Source organism: Mycteria americana, chromosome 9, assembly GCF_035582795.1.
Source record: "Mycteria americana isolate JAX WOST 10 ecotype Jacksonville Zoo and Gardens chromosome 9, USCA_MyAme_1.0, whole genome shotgun sequence".
Taxonomy (NCBI): domain Eukaryota; kingdom Metazoa; phylum Chordata; class Aves; order Ciconiiformes; family Ciconiidae; genus Mycteria; species Mycteria americana.
Genome location: NC_134373.1, coordinates 39,645,881 through 39,666,166, shown reverse-complemented (window position 1 = coordinate 39,666,166; position 20,286 = coordinate 39,645,881). Strand labels below are relative to the sequence as shown.

At 37.6% G+C, this 20,286-nt stretch overlaps 1 protein-coding gene across 1 annotated transcript in view; it reads right to left on the bottom strand.

Annotated features, from left to right (window-relative positions):
- The window catches only part of ARHGAP15 (Rho GTPase activating protein 15), a 331,963-nt gene that overhangs the window by 90,252 nt on the left and 221,425 nt on the right, over positions 1–20,286 (bottom strand). Inside the window, exon 11 of the mRNA XM_075511723.1 lies at positions 16,599–16,676. Coding sequence (XP_075367838.1) covers positions 16,599–16,676 — 78 coding nt within the window. The remainder of the gene's footprint in view (positions 1–16,598; positions 16,677–20,286) is intronic.

The following is a 20,286-nucleotide window of genomic DNA, read 5'->3' as shown; positions in this document are numbered from 1 at the left end:
GCTGAGGAAGACTCTGGTTAAAAGGCGGCAGACAACGTGCATTTTCTAGCACAGAGGAATTTCTTTCAGCTCTCACAACCCGTCGTTACGTATCTGAGTTCAGAAAGCCTCTCTCGTATTTTGCATATTTGATAACAATGAGTTAACCAAGAAACAAAAAGGAATATTAACTTTTTTTAATTTTTCTTATACTTTGATTTTGATAGGTATTATAATTTAAATACTTCATATACTTGGCATTATGTACTTTCTCTTACATTTACTTTTTAGGTGCCTTACAAAGTGTTTTATTGGTGAGGCTGTTATAATTAATTTTTTAAAATGAAAATATTTTTAGATTCGTTCATGTTTAAACGGGCCAGATATTTCAGCCTCATTTACAGATGTGAACATGCCCAAAATATTTCAGCAGCTTAAGCCCTTTTTCCGTGTTGCATTTAAACAGTCAATTTTTGAGAGCTGTTTTTTGTCTCAAAGTTATTTAAAGTCTCATCTTGTCATTAAGTTACACTATGAGTAATCTAGAGTTCAGGTTCGCACATGACAGTTAATAATTTTAAATTCTAGAACAGAAGAATTCAAAACTAAGCCTTATGTTACCTAGAAAAAAAAATAGTTATTTTTTAATCAATGGAAAATAACTTAGTCCAAAGTGGAACTGTGAGTTTTTTAGCAAATACGTTATCACTATAACGTTCAGCTCAAATTCGTAAAAACAAATACACAAAATGACATTTAGTTGCAAGATCACATTTCTGTAAAGATAAACTGTAAGCTCTGCACAGCCATTGCTACCAAACGCTGTTTATCCGAGCTTTAAATTCTACTCCCAAATTTGAATAGACTGCAGAGCTAGCAGTGTTGCTGAGGAGCAATATCAAAATATGTGCCTCCTGGGTCTAAAAACCACAAGTTATTTTAGCTTCTGCTAAGAATTGAGGGATTTTTTTAAAAGTTGAGTACAGTAAGTAAATAAATAAATACATTATCTACCTTCATGACCTTTCTTTTCCTGAAAGAAAACAGCGTCCATCATTTGTAACTTGACTTTCCATAAAAGTAACAGTTCATAAAAATCTGTGAAACTACTACCAGGAACAAACAAATTAAACAATGACAATGTAATAAAATAAAACTGCTGTTATACTCCTATAGTAGAAGAATTGTTTCTTCGCTGGGATTAATACATCTTGCAGAAAACAATTTTAAATAATGTGTAACATATGGATTCGGCTTTTACTATTCTTCTAAAAGAAGACAATTATATTTATGTGATAAACTGTTCAGTGTTAGTAGCATAATGTTTATATTACTGGCCACTTAAATAGTCTTTGGCATAGTTTTATAAGGAACAGCAGCCTCCAGATCTTTTGAAATCCATCTTACAAAGTAAGTCCTGTCTGTTCCTGGAATGCAATGGTTTTACATAGTTTTCTTGCTGGAAAAAACGTACTGCAGGTAATCTCGTTGTTAAACTGCATGCATGAAAAGCTTTCTGATGTTTTAGCTACAATTCATATGGCATTTTTAGGCTTTCTAATAAAAAGTATGAAAGCCTTGTAGCTGTCGGGAAATAGGAGGAAAAAAAAAAAAAGCAGCTTTCAATTTTAACTTTTTGGAAATGAATGATCATGATACGCTGTTTTCTACAGTAAACTTTTTCAAGGTGTTTTTCTTAATCTCCTCGTTTTTATGAACAGTTCCTATGTTCCTAGGTCCTACGCTCTCTTATTTTGCTGGGAGATTACATTTAGGAAAAGAGTGAGTTTCGGGTAGTTTTCAAGGAGCTGCTTTTGTCCCCGTAATATTCCAGATAATTTTCAAAGGGATTACATAGAAACCATAGAAGTATTTATCTCTCTATCTTCCAGTGCTTCTGAGTTGAAACTGCATGCATTTCAAAAGGGAATAGGAATGTGTTACCAAATAAATATTTTCTGTTGCTGCTGTGTACATAGATTTTACTGTAAGCATTGCCGGCAACAGCCTTTCTGCATTGCTGGGATTCTGCTACCCCGTGTGTCATTCAGATAACAAGATCATTTAGAAAAGTTACGCAGGGTGAGCGAATGTATTTATTTAGGTTTATCAAAAAAGCAAGAGGGGAAAAAGAAATAATAATATCAGTCTGGGGAGTGTTACTATCCTCATTTTTCAATCCCGAAGTACAAGTTTAGTATTTTCAATTCTCCACTTCTCGATTGCTTTAAAAGTTGGGGTTGTTAACAAAAGATAAAGTGACGGGTATGTCAATTTAAAGAGTGTAACCTAATGGAAGTGAAATCTGCATATTCAGTTAATTTGGGATTTATTATCCCAGTAACTAGACTTGCAACTGTTCTAAAATCGTGTTGACTGAAGACTTGAGAACAGTACGAGTGGATGGCTACCCCCACCCCCATTCTTAAAAGAAAACCTGTGCCTGCTGCTTCCAATTTAGTGCAATCATGCCTCTTACTGGCCAATACAAGATGCAGCATTAGCTGTCACATGCAAATGAGTATTCATGGAGACTTTGAAATGTGCAATAAAGAATAAAGACATGCATTCTGTGAATAATTGTTTTCTTTTATAAAACTGGATCCAAAAGGGAGTGCCATTTCACCCAGAGTCTATAGCCTTTCTATGGTTACAATCTGCTGTTGAAGCCAGATATTAGAAATGAAGTGTGGATAAATGGATAGAAATGAAGTGAGGATAAATGGAGGACTCCAGTTTCCCATGCTGTCAATCTTTCACAGTACTACATTTGCTTAACAAGAAATAATCCAACACATGTTTGTGTTTCTTGCTATCTTGCTTTCTTTTCCAGCTGGGACTTTTAAATGCATAGGGATGTATAATAAAGTTGTCCACCTTATATTAGCTTCTTTTATACAAAGCTCAACCTAAATTCTTCGTTTTCAACAGCACAGATACACAAAATTACATAGCAGTATGAGCTTCACTGCAAACCTAAAGTCTTTCAAAGCTCTCTGGTATCACTTACCAGGATGAGAGAGAAAGAATAGCTCAGATTTTTAGGGCCTATTTAGATGTGGGGTGGGAAAAAAAAACTCAGCAAGCTGTATGCAGATACACGCACACATTTGTGGAGCTGTGAACAGCCAAGCTGAATTCAGGCACACACACACACCTATTCACCGAGACCCCAGCCAGAAAGTCTGTTAGAGAACAAACAGCCATCGACTTGTATTTATATTAAATCATGGCATTACGTGGCCCTGTCTTCCGCTGGCAGAACCAGCGGAATGCTTAGTCCAGTAGTGGGAAGAAAGTGAACAGTTGCCTGGATTGCAGCACCTTTGCAGTGAACTGGAGTAGCTGAACTGCAGGAAGCGCTTCAGTAAGTCCAGACTTGGCCGAGGTGGGACCAGAGGTGAATAAAACTGGTTTGCCAGTGGGAAGAATGAATGCTAAGAATAAATGCTGCCTGTACCCTGAGGAGGTCTGACCAGTGCAGGCATGCATGGAGGCTCAGCAGAGGGGAAATACCCCCTTGTAGGTAACTCGGAGCCTTGGATTATGTTTAATCTGAAAACTGGAGGACTCCAGCTCAGTCAGAGCTTCTCAGCAGGCAGGACGTGGCCCTGCAGGAATCCCAGAAAGGCAATCAGAGGGCTGAGAGGCATTACATTTTTCCCTTAGCCTAACAAATAATTCTTTGTTGCCCTGTTTACTACATACCTTTGCTCTTCAAGGGCAACCTCTTGAATCACAGGCACACACATGCAAACACACTGAAGAAATTAATCACCGACATTATCATTACAACTGATACAATTACTGTAAACAGAGGCATAAAACTGCGAGGGGCAATCTGAAGAGGTTTCACTCCTGTGGGGAAGGATGCCCACCTACAAGGGCTGAGCACATTGACCAAAACCATTCCTTGGCTGTCTGCTTGTTCCCGTGATCCACGGTGGCAGGAAGACAGCCGGTTCTTTGTAGCTTTTGGTCTGTACTGTGCCTCCTAAGGGGGCTGAAAAGAGGATGACCCTGGGGCTAGGGCAAAGGATTTGAAACAAGGAGATTTGGTTTGTATCCCTGAATCATCACAAACTTCCTTAGACGTGTTATTCAGCTCCTCGTTTTCCTAGTCACCAAATATAGCTAGTAATATTTTGGTATCTCAGAGATGTTAGCACAAGCCCTTCAACATACGTATCTGCTCATATATTATCTCGATGTAGTCATTTTCAAAAGCGACTAGAAAATACGCAGTGCAAACACATAGCTCCGTGAGGCTTAGTCATGCAAAACACGATGCAGGGTGATGCATCCCCACGACCACAGGAAGGAAAAACAGGACCTCATTCACATGTAAAACGTACTTGCGGCTCCTCAAGGACTAGGTCCCTTTACTCTGTAGCCCCAGCACAGAGGAATTTAAAGCAGCTTATTCATGGATCTTTGCACCGCCGTCCATTGCACAGGTGGCCCTGCACTTGGAGATGCATCACAGGGGAGACCCACCTTTGAAGATCTAATTTGGCTTTGCATTATTCCGAGCCGAAAATCCACGTTTCGGAGGGTGACTGCAGCCTTATCGGCAGTCTCTGTACACAGTAGGGACTTGGCAAATGGAGTTTGGTGAAATGGCATGGCGCACTACATAGAAGACCGACTATAAATCAACAGATTTTGGCTCTGCTCCTGGCTCTGTCACTGATTTACCATGGAAACTTGGGCAAATCTTTTACTCTCCCTATCCTTCATTTTCCGTACCCATAATGTAAAGATAATGATGCTGCTTTGCAAGCTCTTTTGAGATCTCGAGATGTTAAGTGCTAAGTGCATTTTATTAACATTAATAGCACCCAACCGAGAGGATGCTGTATAGCACAAGCCTGGCTGTCCCCAGAAAACAGATTGGTGTGGGGAAAGTGTGCATTTGTTAAGCAGCTTAGACATTGCTCATTCCCATAATACTTCCACAACGCACAGGAACAAGATCTGACCTACTAAAACAAAAGGAAAAAAAAAACACCATAAGGAGAAAATTTCTGATGTGACCTGTCATCTTATTTCTAGCCCAGGAAAACTTGGGGATTTGCTAGAGATTATCAGTGTTTCTGCGTGTGGTTATTGCACTCAGCCACAACCACAGTGCTCACAACTTGTGGTGGAGACCACTTCCATTAGTAGGCATTAATCACCATTTTATACACTCCCCTTCAGCTATCACTGAAAAGACAGTTAGCAGACGTGCTTAGTTATATCCTATCACAATTTATATGTGACTCAATTTTAAAATTAAGTTAATGGTACTGAATTATATTCTAGCTCTTGTGTTTACAAAACCACAGTATATTACAATGTATATTTTTAAAATGCCAGCTAACATGCTTTGTTATTTTACGCTTCAATTTTCAATGTTTCTGCTCAAATATGTATCGCAACATACACAGTAGAAAGAGTTATGAAAAATTTATTATTAATGCATGTTTTTCCCTCTGCTGGAGATAGAAGAACTTTGTTGTGCATGTTATAAAATGTTAAATATTAGAATTATTTAAAGTTAATAGGATGCCAAAGAAAATGACTAATAATACATTATACAATTAGATGCCTTTCATATTAGTGAATCCATTAACAAAATAAAATACATTCAAACAGAAGAGTTCTGATTTTCAATTTTTAGCAAGGATTGCCCATGTGTAAAGCTAAATTATTTATTCATTTTTTTAAAACTGCTGGATACATCAGTTTGCAATTATTTGCATTATGTTTGAATGCTTTATCATGTGGCTCCGATTCAAAAATACGTATCTCTAAGTTGCTTTAGCATCTTCATTTGCGCAAAGCATTAAACATGGAAAAAACAAAAGTAAGTTTCTCTCCCCAGATTCAGCAGGACATACCACAAGCCCTCGGTATCGCTCTTTCAGCTCGTTTGGGTGTCTTTTTGTTATCGCTCTTTAGCCCAGGTGTCCTCACGCAGAGTTTCACATCTCTAGTTTGCCCTCCCAATTGTACCTTTTTTTCTAGATAGAATCAATTCCCTCCTGTCCCACCCATACAGATCTCAAGTCAGGCATCACGCAGCTTTGCCTAAAGTTATTCAGATGCTATGGTGTACAGTTTTTCTGAGCACTGGCTACTAATTATTTTGAAACTAGTTATCCTGTCTCCACAGCTGATGTCCACGTTATCCTTGAACAAACCACTGAGCAAGCAGCTAACTTTTCTTACAGTAAGAAATAGCTTTTAGCACCAGAGTGATATAATCTTCTAGCCATTTTCCTCCTGTATTTTCCTTTTCTTTTTGCATTGGTGCTCTGTCTCTAAAAAGGCATCCGATACCAGCTAAAGAAAGTTCCACGAAGAGCAAGTAATCTCCTCCTCCTCACATCCATCTTCTCTTCACTGCTGCTATCTACTTAATTAAGTCGTTCTCAATCTTCTGTATCATAAGCACATAATGTTGGTTGATGGAAATGTGTTTTGAAATCCCTGTTTGTTTGTTTTTTAATTATCTGATTACACTGGGGGAAGAAAAAAAAAAATTCTCTCTTTGGTATACTACAATAAGTAAAAATCCAGCAACAGCGCTCTATCTTTTCCTCTTTCAAGAGACTTTTTTCACCTTCTAACAGTCTACACAGTCCAGTCTTTACAGTTCATGGGATTTATAACTGTGATGAACCCAACCGCGGCCAAAGTTTGGTAACATCATTTGAAAACTGGTTTCAGGGTAAAAATGCCTCTTATTATGATCTTTACCCAGCTTGTGAGAGGTGAGGAATGCCATGCGTAGAGTCTGCTGAGGTTTATAGCAGGAATTTGGCATAGCCTAACTCCAGGCTGCTGTCACGACAAAGTATCTCCTGCCCATATATGTCCCAATGTCAGCCCAGGGTACAGCTCACGGATGAGCCAAATCTCCCATGTTATGTCAGCTGGTAACAGGGGGGAAAAAAAAAAAAAAAAAAAGTGTGTGCAACAGGGACACAGAAAAGGATTCTAAACTAGCAGATTTGGCTGCATCTTGGATGCTGCTTGTGAGGTAGAAGGGCAAAAATATTACAAAATATTAGTTCCATTATATTCAATTCTTCACATCCTGATTATTTCAAAATTTTACCGTAGTTATGTTGTATAAATAATAAGAGTAATCATATGAAGAAGAGACAATGCATTGAAATTAGAACCATGGATTCATAGGTTGATTTCAAAAGGCATCATTCTCGCAACTCACCCCGAGGTGTTTGTCCACACGGAGGGTTTTGATTAGGCTCAGATTATTACAGTAGAGCTGGGAAACAGGACCTTTGATCTCAAGAGATCTGAACAATCCCTGTTACTTTTACTGACAACAGGCATGCTACAGACTGAATAGTGTTAACATTCAGATGAGAGCTGAAAACTCAAGTGAGAGCTATGCTACGTTCTCACTTTTAAGACTCTGGTACCATGCATAACTTTGAAATTAAAATACAGTGTGACTACCTCTCTAAGTGTTTAAATATGTTTAATAATCCCTACAATAATAAGTCTAAAGTGCAAATTAAGACTTGCAAGTGAAGGAGAAAGGAACGTCTCTTTCTTTATATTTATGTATGTAGTATGTATTTATTCAGGACAGTGGGGTACAACACTTTTGTGTATCAGGATTCCTTAAAGCTTTTTTTTTTTAATAAATCTTGTTTTTCCCACTAGATATATATGCAATATTTTTTATCCGCATATATATATGATGGGATTTTTTTTTAAAAGGGAAAAAAACAATGGTGTAGTCAAGAAAAATTATTCATTTGCCTATATATAGGCATCTAATGCTTCTTAAATACTCTAGGACATCTCACTTGGCTTCTAACACCCAGTTTCCAAGGGCACAACTCTCCTGTATATCCTCTGCTAGACCTGACAGCCTTGTGAGTGTCACTCTGATAGTCAGCATCCTCTCAAGTGGCACTAAAAACCAATGATTAGGTAACTGAATCGAGGCCAAAATGTCCAAAGACTATTAAGGGAAGATGCTTTCCAAGACCATGATAATTTTGCTCATGCAAAAAAATCCACTGAATTACACAATAATACTGAGAGAGAGAGAGGGAGGGAGGGAGGGAGGGGACAGGAATATTCAATTTCAAATCCATACAACATGATGGGATGAGTGACTTGAAAATTTCTTAAGAAAACTAATTTATTTTCAGCAGGAATATATTTCTAAGAAAGGCTGTATCCACAAATGAGACAGTCAATAAAAGAACATAGGTTTCCTCATCAAAGCAAAAGTTTCCAATGATCATAGAAGATGTAGTTTAGATTTTTTCCTTCTTTTTTTCCTCCTAGATTTTTTCTTTTAAAAGATTTCCAGTTTGGCCCCCAGTGATATCCCAGTTTGGTCCCCAGTACTTTTACCTCCCACTAAAATAACCCATGGAGTTCAACAACTAAATGCATTACCAACGTCTCCCCCAACCAAAATCACTCACTTCTCACAACAGTTTTATCTACCACAGTATTTATGGTTTTCCCAGTTCTCAGTGTACAGGAGACCACAAATACCATGATAAAGCCTAATTCCGCAGTGTGGTAACTTCTCATCCCATACCACCCTGCATAATATTATGTAACGTACATCCACATATAACATCACCCTTTTTGTTGCAGACCCTATTGCATGTTCATATTTGTCGGCTAGTATTACATACAAACCTCAGAATTACAGATATTGACCACAGGGGAGAAAAAACACCCCAAATATTAGGCCACACCATGGTCTTGTAAGACATTGAGCATGACCAACTTTAAGTAGGAACTATGCAGCTTGGTTCTCCAGGGTACCCATCTCCTTGCAGCACAAGATCATCCCATGCAAAATACCTTTGACACTTGGTTCAGTTCATCTATAAATATGCCTGGCAACCCCCAACTTCTGGAGATTATTCCATCATCCTAAAAATCGTAGTTAGAGAGTTTTCCTGTTAATACTTTTAACAAATGACTCGATAAATTATTTCCTTTCCTTGTTATTTTGGAGCTCTGTGGAATGGTATTTCCTGTAGCATTACTATCAGAACAACAAACCCAAACAAAGAGTCACCCATGACAACGAAGAACATCCCAAAAAAAAGGCAATCCCTTGCTACGGCGTGCAAAACTACAGTCCTTCTCAGCGCCTAAATAACACTCCCTGAGGGGTTATCGAGAAGCTCTTCAACTTCTTGAAGTGTTACTAAGCAAAACGCTATTGTAACGCAAATAGTGCTGTGGTTAGAAAAGAAATAAAAGGCGTGTCTTAAATGCTCGATCATACAATACGTGCCATAAAATCCATGGTATGTTTGTGGCTGACCACACTAACCTAGTTTACTGCTTCTTCTGCCCCATTCTACCAACTTATTCATCACACCGTTGAAAAGAAAAACATGACAATACCATTGGTAAGAGAAATTGTACAGTGTCTAGAGCTACAGATTAGGCAACTAAGACTTGTAATTCCGATTACCTTTCTCTATTGTTTTTTCCTTCACACTGAAAACAAAATAAGTTATATTGGAAAAACATTAATATTCTAGCTCTATCATCCCTTTTTTGTATACGATGCACATTATTTACAAAATAATTCAAAGCATTGGTTGCAAAAATTAATATTTCCATCAAGTTTCATCACCTGACTTACATTTACAAAGCACTGTTTGGGGTACTATACTTCCCTCTCTTCCCCTCTGGAAAGAGAAGGGTAAGATGTGGAAACCACACCTTTTTTTTTTTTTTTTAAATTCAAAAAAGTTCTGTATCTTAAAATAGACATTCAGACACAGAGAGAAAAGGGAAGAACCCACACCAGTAACATGCACATATTAATTGATTCACCAACTACTGTGGGCTCAATTAAAGTATTCTGTTGTCAGAGTTTTAAAGCTGGGAGAAAAATTTTTAAAAAATTAAATTCTTGGCTACAGCTTGGCATATGCAGGTCTTAACCCAGAAACAAGCTGTTTTATAATTATTTCTGAAAATTGCTTCAGTCCATTTTATTTTCTGTGCTTGCCTGGGAAGTGTGAAAAAGAAAGAAAAAACTATTTTTGACTCAAGGCTTTCAAGACATTTTGGTTCTCAGCTAGCAAGTAACCCAGTTTGAGCTTGATATTTCCAACGTGAACTTTGGACCACTCTTACTGGTTTCTCAATGAGACTGGTTACATGAATAACTGCCGGCAGAAGAGAGGAAGGCTTTGCTGTCTGGGCCGTACTTGATCACATGGAGAACGTCACCAAGGCTGGAGGGTGGCTCTAGGGTTAGACCCCACCCAAGACACATTCACCTGTTTCTAAGCATGCTCACGAATGCCTGAAAAATACAATCAATAACCTCCTAAAATGTCTAAAAATGTATGAGATGGCAGGATACAATGAGAAACCTCGCGAATGCCTATGCACAAGAAATTAAGGACCCACAAACATAAAGGAACGCGACTGCAAGAGAGAACCAATCCTTCTTTTTTTCCCCCCTCTTTTTCCAGTGACCCTTGCTGCAATTTTAAAATAAAGCCCGCGACGATCCTGTTGGACCTTCACGTTTATAGCTGCTTTCTGGAAGTCAGCAGCTGACAGAGGACCTGCTCTCCTCTGCCCACAGAGCCTTTGTTAACGGCAGCACCGGAGCTGCTGGCTGCCTTTGAAATGGATATACTGGGTCAATGGAAAGACTCGGATATTTTTGAATGGGGAATTTTGTTGGTCTGGGTTGGTTTTTTTTTTTTCCCCCTTTTTTCTTACTTTAAAGAAATAAAGCTGTGAAAAGGAGCTGCTTTTTTTTTTTTTCTTTTCTTTTTTTTCTCCCCCCCAGTTCCCTCCTCCCTTTTTTTCTCTCCCCCCTCTTTTTTTCCTTCTAAATGCTTGCTTCAAAACCACCCAGCCCATTTGTGCTGACCTGGCGGCTCCGTTTCAAAGGCAGCTTCAGCCTTGTGTCAGCTCCACAGGCTCTGCCCACCAAGGCATAGCCAACCGGGAAACCACTCTGGTTCCTGATAGCCGAGGCTCAGACATATGGTCTCAGCAAGCTCATATAATCAGTAATATTAAAAAAAAACCAAAAAATCCCAAGATTTGTTCCTCTTTTCTCATATAGTTCATTGATAAAGAACACGTCAGTATGGTTGAAGAATCCTGCTGGTTAAAGGTATCATCCTTAGCTGCTCATATGGTCTGGGCTCTTTCTTGTCAATTAGATTAATCTAAGCCATTTTAGAACAATAAATATAAGTACAGATGGAATATAAACATATTGAAGATTACTGGTTTTGACGGCTGTTGTTTATTAAATCAAAAATAATGTTGCAATGAGGATTTTGTTGATATTTCAAATGGAAAGGAAAAGTAAATAGGAATTAGATATTCCTTAGGAAAAAAAAAAAAGCCAAAAACAAAACCCAAAACCTAACAAACTACCACACCACAACCTCCAAAACAGCTCATGGGTAATAAAAAGGCAATGATTTTACTTCCGATGCCACCTATGAGCTACCTTTAGAGAGGGGATATGGCACCTATAAACTCAAAACACTAGGTATGTTGAAATCCATAAAATTTCCAATTACTGCTTCAGAATTTATTGTGCACATATGGAAAATAATACTTGTAAAAGAGAAAGGGGTTTGTGCCTGGTGCTGTCAATACTGTGAAGGATGGGGTGATTATAAAGCAAATTAACAATACTTTTAAATGTGCATTCACTTATCTTTCCAATTAAATCCTTGTTAAACAACTGCACAGACAGTAATGGTGCTTCTGCAAAGCACTGATCAAGACAGTTTTATTGTAATTTTTACTCTGTAACAATTAATCAAGTAGGCATTTTCTTTATTATTAAATTATTTAGTTAATAAATATTCGCAATCAGTTCACGTATTTGTGGTTTAAATTTTACTTTTAATTTTTCTTAAACTGAATTATATTCCAGCATATTCTTATAGAAGAAACAACAGGAATATTTTAATTCTTTTTGCTAAAATGGTTTTTGTTAACGCAAGGTAATGTCAGGGTAAGATTAAATTCACCTTTTTCCCCAATGTAGTTACCAATTCAGATATCTTTGGCTGTCCTTTTCCACATTCTATAAGAAACGTACCTCTCTGCAATAACATAAGATTTAGCCTCTCTAAAAATTCATATTTCCCCCCCCCCTTTGGTACATAATTATAATAACCAAGCCGTAAAAACACAGTAATTGACCTTTGGATGGTACGTGGTGTTTCGCAGTTAACGCACAAGGTATTCCAAATGAAATAACGGGATGCAAAGGTCATCTGTACAGCAAATACCAAGCATTTTGCAAACAAAGCATTGGATATAAAGACAATTAGGAACTCTCTTGTATTATGTATGAACCAACACTTACTGAATGAACCAATAAGTATTGAAATTTGTATTTCTATGGTTAGTTTCCCTGAACATATATGCATTAGGATAGAATCCTAGTGTTTCAGCAATGTGTTATGAACCCTTTATAGCTCAATTTTTTTCAGTTAATTTAGTACTCATGAAAATTGCTTGTTTGACAGTCGTAGAAATTGAATGCCTTTCCAGCTACCCAGCAGATTAGCACAGGAGGCATAAAGAAGTAAGCTTCTACCTCCTCACCCAGGTATCTGATCTCCAAGCACAGAGGACAACAGAGGATTGCTGGGACAGGCATGTGCGAGCAGGACAGGGAACCCTTAGGGCTTAGCCCAAAGAAGGTCTTACCCCATTATATCACTCCATGCATCAACACAGCAGGTTTGACCGGAGCAGGGAGCACACCACAAATTCACACTCTTACTTACGTACTAAAATCCTTATGGATGAAGAGTCCTCCCTTCTTTTTTTCTTTTTTTCTCCTCTTTCTCAGGCACTTTTTGCCTCACTGTTGGTACTTTTGATGAGGTCAGAAGCTTGCTTTTGCAAAGCATCTCCCAGCTGTCCCCACTTTCCTATAATGGGGCCTTAATGTCCCCACCTGGGGCTCCCCCAGCCCTGCCCATGGGCTCAGGGCCCACGTCAGCCCCACCCTGCGGCTTTGGGCCAAAACAATTCATCTTTTTAGTAGCATCCTCATAGCCCAGAACTGCCAGCACACTTTACATGGCTTAAGAGACCCCTTTATAGAATCTTATCCTTTTCCCTGCAGGTGTGAATTAAAAGAATATCCTTATCAATATCTGTAAAGGCTTTAACTTACTGGGCCTTGCTTAAAATCTGCAAAAGTCCTCCAGATTTTTCATAAAATCCCTAAACAACTGCCAAGTACCAAAAATTAACATTTTTTTTTTAAATTGCAATGATTAATCTTAACCAATAATACAAAAAGCATAGGAGGAATGGACATCTCTGTCTAATGTCCCTGGCTATTATAGAAACCTTTGCCATAGGTTAACAGCCAGAAATATCGAATGACTGGTAGCTTAGTTGCTAAAACCAAAATTCTTTTAGTGCTTGTAGACTAAGAAAAATACGAATGTCCTGATGTCAGTATTGGTCCAAACAGCTTCTACTGCCTTGATTCAGTGATTTGAAAAATGATGACTTAGAGTTTCGAAAGTGCTGAGAGATGTTATAGCCTGGTCCTCTTATGATCAACTGATCTTTTCAGCTCTTAATGGGAAAATAAATCATAGATAAAAGATAATCCTGTTGCGCAGAAGCAAAAAAGGTGTGATATCAATAGACTTTTGTAGAAAAAGAAAACTGTGAAAGGGCTAAAGTAAATAAGGTAGTTTGTTCTGCTGATGCTCGTGTTGGCAAGGTCAAAGCCCTCTTCAGGAGCTGCCTACCTCAAGAAATGAGAAGGAAACACAAAGTATATTCAGAGAATTTTAAAAGATACAAGGCATGTTTTTGTAGGATCCTCACTCCAAAAAAATCTAGAATTTCAAAGGTTTTTTTAGATTTTTACTGTTCTTATTTCTTCTTTAATGATGAAGCTGTCAACTGCTAGTTTGTTTTCCTTTCATATTCAGCAGTTCTCTCTTATTTAGTTTTTGAAGCTGCAGATGACATTAACAGTATAGGAAAAGGAGCCAAATAAAGCTTTGCTATATTCTAATTAATGATTATTCTAATAAAAAATACTTTGATATGGCAGCCAGCCTAGAATCTCTTCTATGATCTTTAATTTTCAATGTGATACATATTATTTATATCCTATAAATGTAGGTGTAACACAATGGCAAAGCAAGCAGGAAGAAAGAGCCCATTAAGTATTTGGCCTGTATAAGAACTGATTGCACAGTCAATCTCTGCAATGTAAACAGGCTTTTTCAGAACATTTGTTTGCATTTATAATTAAATTAAAGTTTAACTATAATAAAAAAAATCTCTATGGGAAAATCATATATATAAATACTGCTTTCCCACTGTTAACTACAGAAAAATGAAGGTACAGGGATTGAGCCTAGGAGGTCACAACAATTACCGAGTGAAAAAGTGATGCGTGGCGAGTGCGTTATTATACGTCATCCAATGCAGAGCTTCAGAGGACTGGTAAATAAGCAGGTGGGGAGCACACACTGGTTTTCCAAGTAACTTTTGTGACTTCATGAAACAGTCTGAACCTGCTGCTGTCTTCAGCATCTAATTGACAGGTGACAACAGGCTCCTGGGGACGTTGGTTGGAGACTGCTGTTGTCCTCCCAAGCACATGTTAAATAGATCCTGTTCACCCCACCTCCCCATGGTGTTTTTTGCAGGTACGCTGTGCCTCAGTGGGCTGTTTTCTGCCTGCAGCTTCCATTGGCCACTCAATAGGCAGATTTCTTGCACGTGTCCTAAGTAGCCAGCATCAGAGTGGCTTTAATGTGCCATTAACTTCACCTTTATATATTAATTTTTCACAGTGGTGTAAATGAGAAGAAAAAGGTGCCTGGTACCTCTGTGCTGCAAAAAGCCAGCTCAGACTTCTGTCTAGCTTTACAGTATCAGCCCATCTGTTTTAGGTGAAAACTTGAGCAGTAATGTTAACCTCAAGTACGTTAACCTTTAGATGCCACAAGACATGATAGACAGGACCATTATTTTTATGGCACATTTTTTCCTGAGCAAAGATCCTAGGCAGTGAAGAAGGATAGAAAATCCTGGTTTTGCCTCTCTGTCTCCAAACAAAATACAGTGTACGGTCGTTTGAAAGCCAAGGCAGACTACATTATCGACACACAAATACCCAACAACTATAAATCTAAGGGAACCCAAGTAATGAGTCAAAACCATGAGGCTGACAATTTATTCAGTCTCACTGAATTTACTGGCATAAATACTGATTCCTCATAAACCAGAGTTCACCCTCCAGTTTCAGCTAAAGACAAGACTGATCTGGAGCAGCTGAGGAGGTGGCAAACAGTTACTCCTCTCCTGAAGCCTTCCCTAGAGACGTAAATGGAGGCTTGAAGGTGGGAACATTTTTACATCTCTCCTATCTCTCCATTTCATGAGAATTTTTGAGTCAAAAGTCTTAGTTTATGCATAGTACAAAGCTAATTGAGGAAGTTGTTCTCCAACAGCTATCATCTCCAAGAAACCACGTACAATACACAATATTTAGCAGTTCTGGTAATAGCCACCGGATAACTTTAAGAAAGTTAATAAAAAGTAGGAGAAAGTGTTGCAGCAGCTTCACATTTATACTTGATTGATTCAAAAGCGTATAAAGTCTTTAATGCAATTTAAAATTTGAGATTTTTCCTAATTTCTGAGAAGCTTAATTTTATTTTCTCGTTAAGTAGTATCAGGAGGTTCTCTACCATCGATGATATTTGCTAAGCCATTAATAGTGGGGATATTTAGTCTTTGACATGAGTAGTAAACTGTTTGGAGAGGTGAATGTATTTGTCATTTATCCTAATTAGCTACCAATATCAGCTTCCACACCTGTAACAGTATCTATTGATCAATGTTAGATTCATTTTGGCCACATCTGTGAAAAATGTTCTTTTGTATTTGTGGAAATATGTTCATTATACATGGAATCTGTAGAAATAAATTCCATAAATATGTACAGGTTGGTTCTAATTCTGGTTCTTGGGTCCCCAAAATATTCATCTTTCCTCTTCTCATTTCCTGGGGTCAAACCTTCACCTTTTCAAAATCAGTGGTAAATCTTCCACTGACTTTGGCAAAGCCAGTACTCTACTTTTAGCATTCCCTTCTCAGTTCTTTTCAGCACCTTTTTCACTGGTTTCCTTTGGATCCCTGTTCTACTTTTGGTTTTGTTTAACTTTCAATATCCAAACAATCTGCTATTTTTCCTTTTAATCTTTTTTTTCCCCTCACTTTGATTCTTTGGTTTCTACATATGCTTTGGGTTTTGCTACCTTACTTCATGTATCCATTTCCTCCTTTTTTCTTTTTTTTTTCTTTTTTCTTTTTGTTTGTTTGTTTGTTTATTTCTCATCTCCTGTTCAACTACTATTTTCCTCTGCTTACTCTGCTGTTTTTCCTCCCTCCTAGCTGACATTTCCCTCTGTGCAATATCTTTCTACCTTCTCTTTCCTCTCTTTTCCAAAACATGGCTCATCATTCTATGCCACTAATGTATAGCAGATTCTGAAATACTGTCATCTGAGACAGTTAAGTACTAAACAAAACATTACCAGGGTGGAGGAATCACTTACCCTGATTGACAACAAATCGTAACTTCTGTATTGTTGCCAGATTGCCGCTAACTCTGTATATTCCATCAACATCGAGACCTAAAAGAGAAACACATATTTCATTTTAGATCATATAAGTATTTTTCTTTGTACATCTGTCAGGAAGCCAGAAGTGCCCTAACAAGTATGAGGAAGAGCAGGGTAGTGAACGACTGAAAAATAATCCACCTGACAACAACTGAAGTGCCTCCTGCCTGATTAAAACAACAATGAAAAATAAAAGTGGTAGATTAACTTAAGTGAATACAAAACACCTAACTATAATTATCTTGTAATTCTGTCAGCAGAATACGGTTCTGCAAGGGTATTTGAGTGTGACGGGAAAGGAAGAGCGAGTTAGCTCTCGTGCTTGTAGAGAAGGGCTGTTTGGGATACGCGTGACGCTATGCAAGCTCTGCTTAAAAGTGGGGTGTCTATATTAATAGTGCTGGGGAAAATTCTCAGTCTGAGGCCTGGGGTTTTCAGACATGAATTTCTGAGGTTGTGACCTTCCTGGAAATAAAGTGGTGAGATGCCCACTCTGAAATCATGACATGCGTGAGACTACACACAACTACCGTTTCTCTACTACATTCTTCATAGCAGATCAGACAAGTTTGAAGATGAAATTAAATATCCCAAATAGCATATGCCCTGGAGTACATTTCTTCATTAATATAGGCCATTCTTTTCAAGGACAACCTGACAGTCTTGTTTCTCCCTGCATATCTACTCAAGGTTTATCTTCTAGGTGAAACTAGATGTCATACTCCCTTTTGTGACATATTATCTCCTACAGCAAGCTCTGCTGATATGACTGTTTAAAATAGCACTTCCAGCCCCGGTTGCATAGCTGTAGCATTTCAAAGCACATGGGAACTGCTCTCCTTTCCCGGGAGAATTAGCTATTGTGCAACAACGACCAAATCTGCATGCTTAAAAATGGAAAACACTAAACTGTACATTGTCATTTCACGTTTAAAACTTGCAAGTACATAAGAAGCGCAAAACAGGTTTTTTTAAGGCTACTCATCACTTGGAACACAAGTTTTAATTAGCTTTTGGCAAGCAATTTCAGAGAAAGACTTTATCTTGGAAAACGCTAATTTGTCAAAACCAAAAATTTTCAGGAAATATTTCCTGACAATGTATCTAGGGGGAATTTTTTTTCCAATTTGGGGTGGGGAAAAAGGAAAAAATGAAACTATAGGAAAGAGTGAAAACAAGTCCGAAAGCCCAGAAGATTGGTTGTGATAACACTTAAATAGGAAGAAGCTGAGGTTCAAGTCCTTATTTCAAACATACTTGCATCGTGCCTTGGCAGATGAGTGCCATAGCCAGTGGACTCGACTGCTTGGAGGTATTCCTCACTGATCTTGAAACATTTTCAAAGATTTACTTTTCCTTTTGATGCAGACTCAAACCAAATAGTCTTTTGTTTGTTTGCATGTTTGTTTTCTCTCTCTACAAAATACAGTTCTTATTTTATGTCTATCCTGCTAGGAACATCCTGGTTTGGTTTACATTAAATAATCTATTTTTAAAATTAATAATTCCGTATTATACCCTGGTTATCTATGTCTTTTATTAGACAGTTTTCTACCCTGCACCTGTGGGTGTCCTGCAACATAATACTGAGAGTGATGACTCATTTCAGGAAGATCCCCTTTGGTTACAGAGGGATAAAGAAAAAGTTTATTTAAGAGAAATCAAAAAGGATTTGGTAATCAAGAACATTTGGAAGTTATCCATCTACTAGATATATAACATATAAGCAAATGCAGATTACTCAAATGTTTAAGTAATGCAATTCTACCCCAAATGTGAAGAGTCTCATTCTGTTTTAGTAAGGGGAGAGTGAGGGAGCAAGAGTAATTCCCAGCATAGGAATGTGGAACTCTTGCGGTAAGGGATTAAGAATTGTATCATGTAAAATGAAGTCTAAACCAGAAAGTAAAGAGGACAAATAAAACAAACAAACAAACAAGCCCCAAACCAGAATGTTAACTTTTGTTTGGATCTAACTCAATTCAGTTCTTAACCTCTTTAGATATGTGGAAGTGAAAGCAATACATGTCACTTTGGGTGAAATAGCTATGTCTCACATTAATAGCATCAATTTGGAGCCTGCATAAATTATCCAGATCAAGTGAAAATGACAAACTATGTTGTAAATTGGTAGATATTACATCTTGCAAAATGATCTAGAGTATACAAGTGCATTATTATTGTTATAAATTTACTTTGGTCCAGAAACGAGGTCTGATTAGCATTTAATTTGGACACTCTACAATACGGCAGAGAGAGAAAAAAAAAAATCCAAGAATATCAAGCCAATTATAGTGTTCACGTGCCATCAACTTTCTGCTCCAAGAACTTTGAAAGTTAAGCCAAACCAAACCAATGTAAATTGGTGGATTTGGACATCCTTTTCATGACCACATTATCTTAGCTGGATTGTTAACAACTTATTTTGGAAATCCAATTAGGCACAAAAGAGAAAGAGAGAGAAAGAGAGAGAAAAATATGTCTTTATAGTTCTAATATCCTGATTCTATGAAAAATTTTCAAAGCAAATTCACTTTTAAGGGCACCTCTATCAAGAATAATAAAAACATCACTGCACTGTTGTCAGTGTTTCTTCACAGCAGGCTATAAACATTTAGGGAACAGGATGAAACAAAAGCCTTGCAGAGTTTCCTACCTGGTGCAGGTATTTAAGTATAGTGATAAAGAACATTACAGAAAAAATATTCATTGTAATAAAGTCCAACTGTTGTTCACTATAGGGTGACCTTCTTGTGTTTTGGAGTGGGGTTTGTCAGGGAAGAATAACTGGATTTTGCCCTAGAGGAGAACAAATATTTTATTTGCTTTATATCCCAATCTCCACCTCTGTTTCTGTTTGTTTTAATGAGGAACCTGAGAACAGGATGGACCCACAATCAGAAATGATAGCTAAAAGCATGATAATGACTTCAGGATTTCCACCCTACATTTTGTAATGGTATAAGAAACGTAGGAAAAGGACTTACTTAAGAATACATCAGTTTAGCTGCCAAACTATAGGCAAATTTTAACTATTTTCATTTGAAAAATTATACAGGTACTCCTGATGAGAACGTTAAAAGGCAACTGAACTCAGGCTTGGTTGAGATTCATGAACAATAATGAACATTATATTCACTCTGCATAACTGCATAGAAGATGTTAGAAGAACACTTATTTAAGAACATTTCTTGCACTCCTGCTTCTAGCCAAAATGGAAATAACCATGAATGCGGGTCAGTGTCACCTCCAGTAGCAGTTTGAGCTGGAACGAGGTATTGCAGAGAAACATTAAAAACACAGAAAAAAATTAGAGCTTAGGTGATATATTTATCCAAACATTCATTTAAAAATATTACTTTGAGATTTGTTGAGGTATTGAACTGCCTTGAATGAAACGTTCTCATTAATTCTTTTCTGTTGCATTGAACAAATCCCTCTCCCAAATCACATTGCATTCTGCCTAAGCTTAACCTATATTTGAGAATATCTTCAAACTGAATACAAAAGGAAATTCTCTATGTGCGGGGGGGAAGGGGAGTGGTGGTACGCAGAAATTTCTCTCTCTGTTTTTTAACAAAATTTAGTATTTGAAACATACCATTTTAAATGATACTAGGTA